Below are 13162 nucleotides of genomic sequence, written 5' to 3'. Positions count from 1 at the left end.
GTGCTATGCTGTGCTTAGATGCTCAGTAGTGTCCAACTCCTTGCGACCCCATGGACTGCAGCCCACCAGGCTCCTCTGTCTGTGGGGATTCTCCAGGCAAGAATATTGGAGTGGGTTGCCTTGCCCTCCTCCAGGGCTATATGTATATCTATGGCTGATTCATGTTGATATATGTCAGAGACTAACACAATACTGTAAAGCAATTATCCTCCAATTAAAAATGCAAAAATAAATAAATTTAAACATATATGTATATAAAAGAAAATGTAAAGATAAATTTTAGAGGAGAGTGGAGTAACAAGGAGTTGAGGTGTTTCTGACGGCCTTTAAATTATCTACGAAGAAAAAAAAAATAAATTATCTACGAAGAGGGAGCAAAATAATTTGCTGCAAGGGAGGAAATGCAGGGGGAATTTGGACTAGTTTCTAAGAGAAAAAGAAGTTGGAAAAGATTGCCTGTGTAAAACAGAAAAGGTCTGCTGATTACAGATCTACCATGGCTGGAAATTCTTTTTTCCTTCTTCCTCTTTATGCCTTCCTAACCTAGTCTTGTTCCCAAAAGACTTCAGGTTGCCAAATGCTAATTCTTGCAAAGTCTACTCCAATACTAGATTTTTTTTTTCCCCCAACAATAACGGGCAATGAACGGACGGCTCCCCTATGCTCCCTTCAGCAGTGAACACTGAGCTGGCCTCCAGCACTTCTGTGGACCGCAACCGCCGCTACTATGGGTCACATTCCTTGGTACAGCGAAGGCACCTCCTAAATGCTTGCTGTGGACAATGGGAGATTTAGGGACAGAAGGTCCGGTTCCCTCGTAAATAACTTCTTCACAGCGTGCAGCGCGTGTTTAAGATCTGCTGAAGAAACGCAATGCTGAGGGACCGAGCACTGCATTTACTTTTGTGCTAGCTGCGTGTCCGAACACACCACCTATGAGCATTAAAATACAGTAGTCCAAGCAAAACACTAGGAGCTGAGGTTGGAACAGGAAACCGTGCGAGTTTCAAGCTCGCAAACTGACCAAACAAGACGATGTCCCCGCCCCATGACGTCACATGGCCTCAGCCTCCCCGCCCACCCTGCGCCGGGCGTGTCTTACGCCCGGCACCGCCTCTGCTTCGCTCCGCCCCCACATGACGTCACCACACCGCAACCTCTAGTATCTCTCTGCCGAGGATTTTCGTCGCCGGGCGCGGTGGCGCGCGCCTGTAGTCCCAGCTACTCGGGAGGCTGAGGCTGGAGGATCGCTTGAGCTCAGGAGTTCTGGGCTGCAGTGCGCTATGCCGATCGGGTGTCCGCACTAAGTTCGGCATCAATATGGTGACCTCCCGGGAGCGGGGGACCACCAGGTTGCCTAAGGAGGGGTGAACCGGCCCAGGTCGGAAACGGAGCAGGTCAAAACTCCCGTGCTGATCAGTAGTGGGATCGCGCCTGTGAATAGCCACTGTACTCCAGCCTGGGCAACATAGCGAGACCCCGTCTCTTTTGTTTATCTACATGGCCCTGATTTAAGGGAACCTAAATTTTCCGTACAACTGCTGCTGCTGCTAAGTCGCTTCAGTCGTGTCCGACTCTGTGCGACCCCATAGACGGCAGCCCACCAGGCTCCGCAGTCCCTGGGATTCTCCAGGCAACAATACTAACGGATTCAAATTTTGTGTACCCCTCTAAGCAAACAATCACCGTTTTTCAGATAAATACTCTTTTCACCGTTTTTCAGATAAATACTCTTTACGTGTTCAGTAGTTAACTAATGTGTGCATTAAAAACAGACGAGATATAACTGGCCTTTATTACTGGCTCTCTTCTCACTCTTTAACACTTGTCTCCTGTTTTTATGTCTTCTTTACAGTTAAAACTCACTGGGTAACTAGGATATTCGAGGAATTGTACCTACCTCATCACTGACCCCTACTGGAGAGTCAGCAGAACGTCTTTGCGAAAAGCTGTTATCACCCTCGAAACCAACAGGGGTTGCTCGTTTCCTCATAACCTATTGGAGAAAATGGTTGCTCCGCAGCAGTGGAAAAATGCACCTCAGAGGCCAGATTTCCTAAATATTTCCCGTGGCGGTTAGGTTTGCTAATTTTTATCACCGTTTCTCTTACTTAACCGACCTTCTCTCCCCACCCTCCTGCCACTGGATGTCACCTCATTCACCACTAGACTATCAAGGTTTTTGCTTGTAAAGTTTGCTGCGGACTATCTCTCCCTTCTGCGAATCCTTACTTAGTGCGGGTTTACAGATAGGGGTGACCTTCCAAATACTCCCTCCTTTTAGGGGAACAAGCAACTTATAAGAGGAACCCATACGTTCCTGTGATAACCAAGGTAACCGGAACAATGTAGCAAAATGCTGTCAGCCTGTCTCACCCCCTGACTCTCGGATTGCCCACAGCCAACCTTAGATGGCTTAAAATTCAATACTTAAAAAACGAAGATCATGGCATCCGGTCCCATCACTTCATGGCAAATAGATGGGGGGAAAATGGAAACAGTGGCAGATTTTATTTTCTTGGGCTCCAAAATCACTGCAGATGGTGACTGCAGCCATGAAATTAAAAGACTCTTGCTCCTTGGAGGAAAAGCTATGACGAACCTAGACAGTGTATTAAAAGCAGAACTTATTGGACGACAGAGGATGAGATGGTTGGATGGCATCACCGACTCGATGGACATGGGTTTGGGTAAACTTTGGGAGTTGGTGATGGACAGGGAGGCCCTGCGTGCTGCGATTCATGGGGTCGCAAAGAGTCGGACACGACTGAGTGACTGAACTGAACTGAATATATAGTAAAAGCTATGGTTTTTCCACGTAGTCATGTATGGATGTGAGGGTTGAACCATAAAGAAGGCTGAGCACCAAACTGAAGCTTTCAAAATGTGCTGCTTGAGAAGACTCTTGAGAGTCCCTTGCACAGCAAAGAGATCAAACCAGTCAATCCTGAAGGAAATCAACCCTGAATAGTCTTTGGAAGGACTGATGCTGAAGCTGAAGCTCGAGTACTTTGGCCACTTGATGTAAAGAGCCTTCTCATTGAAAAAGACCCTGATACTGGGAAAGATTGAGGTCAGGAGGAGAAGGGGGCGACAGAGGATGAGATGGTTGGATGGCATCACCAACTCACTGCTTATGAGTTTGAGGAAACTCCTGGAGATGGTGAAAGACAGGGAAGCCTGTGTGCTGCAGTCCATGGGATCACAAAGAGTCAGACACAGCTTGGCAACTGAACAACCTTAGAGATGGAACTGAAGTGCAGGGAACTTCGAGCACTATATGGGGATGGGTCTGGAACTCAATTGGTTAGAGCAATGCCTCAGAGCCCTCCACTGAGCTACGTAGAGCAAGTGTTGTATCTTTGTCACGTTTTTAAAAGAAATAAATGAATAAGGTATGAAAGAAGAGACTCTTTAAAATTGTCAGAAGTTTTTGGTGGCCTGTAATAGTAATTTTATCTTTATGAAAGAACTGTCTTAGAGCTTCCCCCGTTAAATTTAAGCATTTTAGGGGCAGAACTTCTCAATTTTGTGGAACTGAGGTGTGGTAGGCAGGATAATGCCCCACAAAAAAAGTGAACTTCCTGATGTTATTTTATGAATTCATAGAGTGAACTTCCTCTATGTTATTTTATGAGGTAAGAGATATTTTACACATGTGAGTAAATTAAAAATTTTGAGATGGAGAGATTATTCTAGATTATACCATTGGGCCCAATGTAATTACAAGGATTATTACAATTATATAAGGGAGGAAGGAAGATCAGAGTCAGAGAGATGTGAACTGGAAGCAGAGATTGGAGTCATGTAGTGTCACCAACCAAGGAATGTGAACAGCCTCTGGAAACTGCAGCCCTCCTGACCTGTTTGGGACTTCTGACTTTCAGAACTGTCAGATAAAAAAGTTGTGTTGGTTAAGCCACTCAATTTGTGGTAATTTTGTTACAGCAGCAAAAGAAAGCAAATAGAAGGTCAGTCTGTACCTGAAAAAACTTGTGAGGTCAGAAAGGAATCATTCCAGTATCTGTCTTCTTTAAAATGCTTGTACTTTTTTTTTTTTAACTTCATGTTCAGTAAGTTTTCAGGGTTAATCTTTTTCTGAGATGTGGTGTGTGTATATCTTTCTTTAAAGCATAATATTTTAATAGTTCATCCATTTATTCATCTATCCATTCATTTATCCATCTATCCATTTTTTAAAAGTTTACACACCAAATATTTACCAGACCCTAGGTAATCAGTACTAGATACTGATACAAGATAATCAGAAATAGGACAGACAAGCCATTGCCTTTGTAGAGCTTCAGGTCTAATGAAAGGTGGGGCAGGGGGCAAAGTGCTCAGTCACTCAGTTGCGTACAACTCTTTACAACCCCACAGAATATAGTCCACCAGGGTCCTCTGTCCATAGGCTTTTACAAGTGGGGCAGGAAGAAGGGAGGGGCAACAGTCATTTTAAAATAGGCCATTTTTAAAGTGATTTGGGTTCTTGTGATCCCTGGCAAAAATATCTAATTCATTAGCTTGCCTGAATGCCTGAAATATCCAATACCAAAAAACTCTCTCCTGGCCTGGGTTAAAATATGGTTTTCAGAAGGTCATTGTCACAAATGCACTTTGTTTGGCATTTACTCAACACCATTACTAAATATGTAATTTAATCATCTACCCAATACTTAGTAATACTCTACAATTTCCTACAATATCCATGAATGAAGTTCAGTATATCATGCAGTTGACCATACTTTTTTCTAAGCCTTTAATTTTGTTAACAGTGGAATATTTTAAACATTCAGCAATTTTAAAGTTTTATGTTTTCAAACCTATTAAGCCTTATCCTTTATGGTTTCTGTTTTTGGTGTTTGCTTTGAGGGGTCTCACCATTCCAAGAACATATACATAATGACATTGATGCTTTAGGACTCTTTTATCTTCAGAGTACACACGTACCTGATTAAAAAATAATGCTTTGTCTCTCCAAAACATGCATTTTTGTTCTTAAGTCTGCTTTACTTTACTATTAATATTAGAACACTTACTTTGCTTATTTGCCTTGTGTGTGTTATCTATAGGGTATACTATAGATCTAATGTTTGTGCCCCCTCAAAATTCAATATGTTGAAACCAACCCACAAGGTCATAGTATTTGGACGTGGTGTTTTTGGGGGGTGATAGGTCATGGAGGTGAAGTCCTCATGATTGGGATTAAGTGCCCTTGTGAAAGGAACCCTAGAGAGCTCCTTTGTTGCTCCCACCACATGAGGTCACAGCAAGAAGATGCCTATCTATGAACCAGGAAGCAATTCTTCACCAGATGTCAAATCTGTGGTCATCCTGATCTTCTACTTCCCAGTCTTCAGAACTGTGAGGAAAAAAAAGTATTTATTATTTAAGCCACCCAAACTAGGATATTTTTGTTACAGTAGCCTGAAGGGACTAAGACAGTGTAGAATAAACTACTCCCAAGCTTTGTCATTTGAAATAACTATTTTATCTCATTATTTTGAGCGTCAGGAATTTGGGCCAAGCTCTGCTGAACAATTCTGCTCCAGGTGATACTGCCTGTGGTCACTTACTGATATTCAGCTGATGGCTGGTCTGATCTGGACAGTCCAAGATGCCTTAATTGACATGTCTGGTACCTTGGCAGGCTCGACTGTAAAACTGCATTCAGTCAGGACACTCCCTCTCCATGTGGTATTCAGGACTCTCTGTGGCAGATTGTGAGACTTCTTACACAGTGACTCCCTCTTCAAGAGACCAAGTTGAAAGTTACCAGTCGTTTTAAAGGCTAGAGGCAGAAAGAGCATAGCATCACTTCTGTCTGCCGTGCTTTTCTTAGCTAAAGTAGCCTCAGGCCAGCCTAGATTCAAAGGTGTGGAGAGAAGAGTACCTCCTCTATAGATGTTAAAGAATTTGTGGCCAGGATTCCCCTGATGGTTCAGTGGTTAAGATTCTGTGCTTCTATCACAGGGGGCACATATTTAATTCCTGATTGGGAAACTAAGATGTCACTCTAAGTAGCCAAAAAAAAAAAAAAACCAATTTGTAACTATTTTAATTCCCCATATGTATCCATTACCTGTGTTTTCTTTTTAACTTCTGTGAGATATGTCATACATATGAAAGATACAAATGTAAAATTTAAAGTGTTTATAAAATGACCAGCTATATAAATGGTATTTAGAAGTAGAACTTGCTAGCATCCTAGAAGCCCATACCCAAATAGCCTTCCCTCTTGGACATAACCACTATTCTAACTTTGTGACATTATCTTGTTATACTTTATGGTTTTACCACGTGTATATGCATCTCTAAATGGTTTTTCCTTCTTTAAGCAGTGTTGACTTCTAGGAAGTTCTTGATTGTATTAAGACAATTTATTTCTCTGAAACTTGAACCCCAGGGGTTACAGATAACAAATCAAACATTTTCATCCATCAACACCTCAACCATTTCTTGCCCTGCATTGTTTCAATCTCATTTTACCTTTCTGTTTGTCCAGTTTGTGTATCTTTCTTGGAAAGTAATAGCCCCAGTAGAGAGCATAATATTCTAATTCTGGTTTACCATCTAAGTGTAGAATGTCTCATCTTTCATTCTAGACCCCAAACTTCTACTGAGAAAGCCAAATAACACTGATGCCTAATGCTGACTTTATAAGAGACTAAAATACCTGATATAAAACAATGCCTGGGGCTCAATTTATGGCTATTGAATGAATAAAGGGATGAATTTTAAAACCTTGTAAAAAAGTTGGCATACTGGGACATGGCACAGTAGGGAACTCCTAGGCTCTGTTCCTCTCAGAAGCAATGAATAAGCTGGCAAAAACTGTCAGAATCATGTTTTTTAGAACTTTAGAATCTTAAGTTTAAATATTTACAGCAACCAGGAAAATGTTTAATGAATTTAAAAAAACCGCAGAATTTCAGTACTGGAGCTCTGTGGCATTTTCATTTTCTCTGTTCCATTCCCCACTCTTCAGTTCAGCAGGAAGAGATGCTCTAAGGGATCTATTATATTTTTGGCACACTCTTCCTTATCTCATTGTGGAGTAGCAGACAAATTTCTCCTTAGTAGTCAGAACAAATCACTGCAGCCAGTGTAGCAACTCCCTTTTTTGCTTTTGATTCGGAGGAACAGAGAGCCCAAAATTACTAGGCAGCAGTCTAAACTTTTAGTTGAATGGAATCATTATTGTGTCTTCTAAAAGAAGCATTTCTCCCTTTAGGCCTGAGACCTCTAGGCCAGCAGATAACAAAACCACAAGGGGCAGGATGAAAAATTTTTGCTAGTGATTTACTAGGGGTAGTAGTGAATAATGCCACTGCCATTTCCAGCCCGTCTTTCCTGGACTCATGAATATTGGCTATGGGAGAAATAGCACCCTATATTGGATACTGCGTCAGAGCATATAGGACCTCCTAAAGAACCTTGCCTCAGCTCTGTGAAGTATTGGCACCTAGCTGTGTTGTAACTGAATCCTTGAAAGGTTATGCCATCATTCTATCAAGTCAGTTGCTTCAGGATGGTGGGGAAAGTGGTAAAACCAGTAAAATTCATGAGAACAAGCCCATTACTCTACTTCATTTGCTGCGAAGTGAGTTTTTGATCAGAAACAATGCTGTGTGAAAAACCATGATGGTGGAAAAGGCATTCTGTAAGCCCTGGATGGTAGTTTTGGCAGAAGCACTGCATGGAGGGTAGGCAAATCTGTGGCCAAATATATGTCTGTTCTAGTAACAGCAAAACCTCGCCCCTTCCATGATGGAAGTAGTCCTGTGTAATCAATCTGCCTCTAGGTAGTGGCTGATCACCTTGGGGAAGGGTGCCATGTCGAGGACTCAGTGTTCGTCTTTGCTACCGGCCAATTAGGCGCTTGGCACTGGCTGCAGCCATCTGCCTTGGTGAGTGGAAGTCCATGTTGCTGAGCCCCCGCATAAGCTCCACCCCTGCCCCTGCCACCATGTCTACTTTGTTCATGAGCCCTTTGGCTAATGACAGAGGTAGCTGGGGAAGGAGTTTGGCTAATATCTACAAACTAAGTTGGTCATCTTTCCACTTTATTATTAAAATCCTTCTCTACTTAGATCAATGTTTGATGAGTATATATATGGGATCCAAACACCTCCATATTCTTCACCTATTTTGATAGTCTGTCCACATACCTCTTCATCATCACCAATTTTCAAATTACATTCCTTCCAAGTCCCTGACCATCTAGCCAAACAATTGGCCTCAGCCCATGAATTGGTGTATAATTGCATAGCTGGAAATTTCTCCTTCCAAGCAAAATGAACAACCAGATACTCTGCTCAGAGTTCTGCCCTCTGGGAGGATTTCCTTCATCACATCCCTTCAGGCAATGTCCCAGAAGGGGTCAATAGTGCTGCAGCTGTCCATTTTAGGGTGGACATATCATACAGAACTACCTATACACCAGGCCCAAGTCTTCTCTTCCTCTGTCAACTGATTATAGGGAACTCCACATGAGACCATAGGTGCAGGCTGGGAGAGAGAAGGTGGTATAGCAGGAGTGGGGAATGTGGGCATTTGGACCACATTTTCATGTAGCTAATTTGTGCCTTCAGAACCTGCTTGGGTCTGATCTCATATCTAACAATTCCATTTGATGATGGAGGCTACTGTGCACCCCCAACTTTATGGCATGGTGGGTTAGGTAACACTCAGTTCATGATGGGCAGCTGAGATTGCATGATAAATTTGGAGGCCTGTGGTTAAGCATTCAGTTTCTCCAAAGCCCAGTAGCAGGCCAAATGCTGTTTCTTAAAAGAAGAGCAGTTATCCACAGAGCATGGCAGGGCTTTGTTTCAAAATTCTAAGGACCTACAGGGTGCTTCATCTACAGGGCCCTGCCAAATGCTGCAAACTGCATGCCTGTCTGCCGAGGCCACTGCAAGCCCCATTGGACCTGCTGGATCACATGTGGCAGAGCAACTGGCATGGCAGCCTGGACCTGATGCACAGCCTTCTCTTGATATGGACCCCAATCAAAATTAATACCTCTTTGGGTCTCTCAGTAAATGGGCCAGAGTGACACACCCAAAGGAGGACTATGTTGTCTCCAAAATCCAAAGAGGCCCACTGGCGTTGTACCTGTTTTTTAGTTGGAAGGGAGCCAGATGCAACAATTTAACTTCACATTAATAAGGGATATCTTGACATATACCACACCACTGGATCCCTAGAAATTTCTCTGAGGCAGTTCTCTGAATTTTTGTCAGATTTATTTTCTCCCTCTGATACATAAATGTCTTACCTATAAGTATAGAGTAGCTGCTGTATCTTTTTCCCTAAGTCTAATTACTGTGGTGTCATCAATGTAACGGATCCATGTGATATCTGGTGGAAGGGAAAGGTGATCAAGATCCCGGCAAATTAAATTATGATGTAGGACTGGACAGCTGATACTCCTGAAGCAGCACAGTAAATGTGTATTTCTGGCCTTGCCAGCTGAAAGTAAACTGCTTCTTGTGGTCTTTCTAACAGAGACAAAGCCATAAGTAGATCAATAGCTGCATACAAGGTGCTGGGGATGTGTTAATTTGCTCAAGCAATGAAACCTCATCTGGTATAGCAACTCCAACAGGAGCCCCCACCAGGTTAATCTTACAATGTGCAGTGTTATTCTCCAGGGTCCATCCATCTTCTGCACAGGCCGATTAGGTGAGTTGAATGGGATGTCGTGGGGATGGCCACCCCTGCATCTTTGGGTCTTTGATAGTGGCAGTAATATCTGCAATCCCTCCAGGAAAGCAGTATTGCTTTTGGTTTACTATTTCCTACATAGAGACAGTTTTAGTGGCTTCCACTTGGCCTTCTCCCCATAATTGTCCTCACAGGTCAGGAAACCTGTGTGGGGATTCTGCTAGTTGTTGAGAATGTGTATTCCAATCATACATTCCAGCACTGGAGAAATACCCGCATGGTGCGTTTGAGGACACAGTGGGCCCACTGTGAGACAGACCTGAGCTGAAACTTCACTGACCACCTAGCCTCCATAAACCCCTACTCTGAGTGGACCACAGCCACTTTTTGAGTCTCCTGGAATTAGTGTGAGTTCAGAGCCAGTGCCCAGGAATCCCCCCCAAAGCCTGACCATTTCCTTTTCCCCAATGCACAGTTACCATGGTAAAAAGATGTAGATCTCTTTGGGGAAGTCTGGGAGAAAGATTAGCAGTATGCATTTTTGGCAGTGTCCTTCCTCAAGGACACCCAGATTTCCTTTCAAACAAGAGGTTCTGGGTCTGTGAACTGGTTTGAGTCTGAGAATTGACTGATAGACTGCTACTCAGTTTTAATCATTTTTGTTCACTTAGGTTACAACTCTTTTGCTTACACAGACCAAGTAAGAATTTAGTAAGCTTCCCATACATTTCACTTCTAGGAACACCATGCTCAAATAGCCAATAGCATCCATCTCCCTAGTCAGACTGTTCTGATTGCTGCTTTGACTCTGCTGTTCACTATGATCATCACACCCACCTGGCCTCTACACAATGATTGCTGCCATTGCTCTCTGCCACTCAGGCTCCAGTTACTCCCCTTGCATTCAGGTTTCCTGAATCAGTGGCACCTGCTCCCACTGTAAGTTCTGGCCTACAGAGAAACGTGATCACCGATATCTTCAAGGGTGCCCAGGACCCCCTCACAAATTTATTTCTCACTGTTGTGGGGCAAGAAGTGTCCTCTGGGCCAGTGTAGGCCACCCCAAATTGTGCCTGAATGGCACATTGACTATTTTGAATTAAAGTTACTAAAGAAATGGCCAACATGAGAGAGACACTCTCACCCTCCTTTCTCTGAAAGCAGGAAATAATCTCGCACGTGAAAGGTGCACTCCCTGCCTCCGGAGGTAGGACACCCTTATTCCCAGAGTCAGGGAACTCAGGCTGAGAAGCCTGTATAAATCAACCTCATTACATCTTTATTACCCAAGTCTATATTCAGTTTAGATTCTTCACTACTTGAGCACCTAAAACCTAAGTTTTTTTGTCCTGTCAGTTCCTTACAAATTTATTAATTTATCTAAAAAGTATAAAGCCTGCCTGCTTTGGCCACTTCTTAGGTCCCATTTCTATGAAACCTCCATGTGCATTAATTAAAATTTATTTTTCTTTCTCCTCTTATGTTGTCTTGCATCACCTTTATCATTAATCCAGCCAGAAGAACTGAAGAGGGATAAAAGCGGAGATTTTTCCCTCGCTGACACTACACATCGAATATTTCCATGAGTTGAATGGAAAGTAAAATTAATAAATTATATAAATATAATTATATGGTAAAAATAAGACAACATTAAAATAGTTTTGATAATTATATAATAAAATCAGCTTTAATAATTATATGATAAAAGTAGGAAACATTTAAATAAATAGACTTTCTTCCCATGTATATATCTCAATAAAAAGTACCATGTTTACATTTTTGCAAGACTGATTTCCTTCTGTATCGTGAATCCTCTTTGGTGGGGCAATCTTGTCTTATAAGACTATAGATTATTCTGAATTGAAACTCCGTTCCTAATGATTACCACTTCATCTTCCTGAGATCGGTGAACTTCCAAGCATAGGCTACAGGCCCTATTCATCTTGGCAGTTACAAATGCAGATACCTTGAGGCAAAGTTAATTCAAAATCTCTGGTGTCATGTTCAAGAATTTGCTTTGATTATCACCACAGTGATCAGTGAATCACACCAAAGCTTAAGAATCACAGCTCTAGATGATCCTAAGTCATCCATTAATAACTACCTCTAAATTTTCAGTTGGGACAAATGCCAGTAAAATCTGTTAGTAATTTCAGATATTCACCTTTATCTTCTCTTTGCAAATGGGAAGATGATTTGTCCATTTACTCTTACCTCTTATTTTTCTCACAAGTCTCTAAGTATCCCTGATTCAGAATTTTTTCAAAATCAAGAACTTATTCCAAAACCCAGAAATGATAGAATTCCATAGTAAATGATAGTTTCTTTATAATTATAACACTTTTCTTTATCTTCTTCTTCCCCTATGTGTTTTCTTGTATTTTCCTTCTGACGGTCTCTTTTCCGTGAGAGACAAAGCAGAAGCTATTTATGAGTTGGTCGAGTGGCTGTCTTACGTATAACTAAAGTTAATATCCTGCTCCTATTTCATGGGTCTAGGTCTAGGGCCCTAAAGTGGGTGTTTTGCCATAAAATATTTCAGTTTTTGTCTATAAAGAAGATCTGAGTGTCGTCACTTTCAATGTGGATTGCTTTTATACAAAATATTTAGGCATTATTCGGGAAATACCTGAAAGAGCCAACATAAGAAACTTAGTATTATTTATGTACAGTTAGACCTCTCGCTTTTACTATCTGTACTACAGTTAATGGGGTTCCCCGTCTTTCCTAAAACCTTCAAATGGCTTATTCCATATTTTGATCTATTTTACATGATTTACTGTGCCATCTGATGCAGTAATGCTGCACTGTACGTGCTAAAGCAATCCATTGGAGCATCTACAATTCCCGGTTTCTTCTGAGGTATCAACCGAACCGTTTTTACTTAGAGTCGCCTTCTACTGGTGGGAATTCGGCTTGCAACGACTTGCAGCCGGTAAGCCCTAGAATTCTGGTAGGTTTGGATTTCTCGCCGGGCGCTGTGGCGCGCGCCTGTAATCCCAGCTACTTGGGAGGCTGAGGCTGGAGGATCGCTTGAGCTCAGGAGTTCTGGGCTGCAGTGCGCTATGCCGATCGGGTGTCCGCACTAAGTTCGGCATCAATATGGTGACCTCCCGGGAGCGGGGGACCACCAGGTTGCCTAAGGAGGGGTGAACCGGCCCAGGTCGGAAACGGAGCAGGTCAAAACTCCCGTGCTGATCAGTAGTGGGATCGCGCCTGTGAATAGCCACTGTATTCCAGCCTGGGCAACATAGCGAGACCCCGTCTCTTTTGAGTTCTTACCTTAAAAAAGGCTTTCTTATTTTTAACATTTTTTCATTTTTATTTTTAGTCTTACTTCACCATTATCTAGCGAAACAACTGAATATTCAGGTTGCCAAGTATTTATGGAGCCCCTATTGTATATCAGGTACTATGCTGAGCCCAGGGCCTCCCAATACCTAGAATGGATAAGATTCTCACAGTAAAACGCAAAATGCTCTTCGGAGAG

General features: G+C 42.4%; 1 protein-coding gene across 1 annotated transcript; it reads right to left on the bottom strand.

Moving 5' to 3' along the window:
- Positions 1-1159: 1159 nt before the first annotated feature.
- On the bottom strand, positions 1160-13075 carry LOC145513838 (protein GVQW1-like). The gene is made up of 2 exons (XM_081510790.1): positions 12650-13075; positions 1160-1281 (listed from the first exon to the last, which is right to left on the bottom strand). The coding sequence occupies exons 1-2, from the start codon at positions 12768-12770 to the stop codon at positions 1160-1162; spliced, it is 243 nt and encodes an 80-aa protein (XP_081366916.1). The 5' UTR covers positions 12771-13075.
- Between the last annotated feature and the right edge of the window lie 87 nt (positions 13076-13162).

This window comes from Giraffa tippelskirchi, chromosome 7 (genome assembly GCF_054371585.1).
Source record: "Giraffa tippelskirchi isolate mGirTip1 chromosome 7, T2T-mGirTip1v1.2.pri, whole genome shotgun sequence".
NCBI lineage: Eukaryota > Metazoa > Chordata > Mammalia > Artiodactyla > Giraffidae > Giraffa > Giraffa tippelskirchi.
The sequence above is the reverse complement of the archived record's forward strand: the minus strand, read 5'-3'. Positions and strand labels throughout refer to the sequence as shown.

Excerpts from the sequence above, each read along its gene's own strand:
- LOC145513838 (XM_081510790.1), bottom strand. The coding sequence starts at position 12,770 with ATGCCGAACTTAGTGCGGACACCCGATCGGCATAGCGCACTGCAGCCC. Across the intron at positions 1,282-12,649 it reads TTACAGGCGCGCGCCACAGC|CGCACTGCAGCCCAGAACTC; the intron begins GCCCGGCGAGAA and ends CGATCGGCATAG.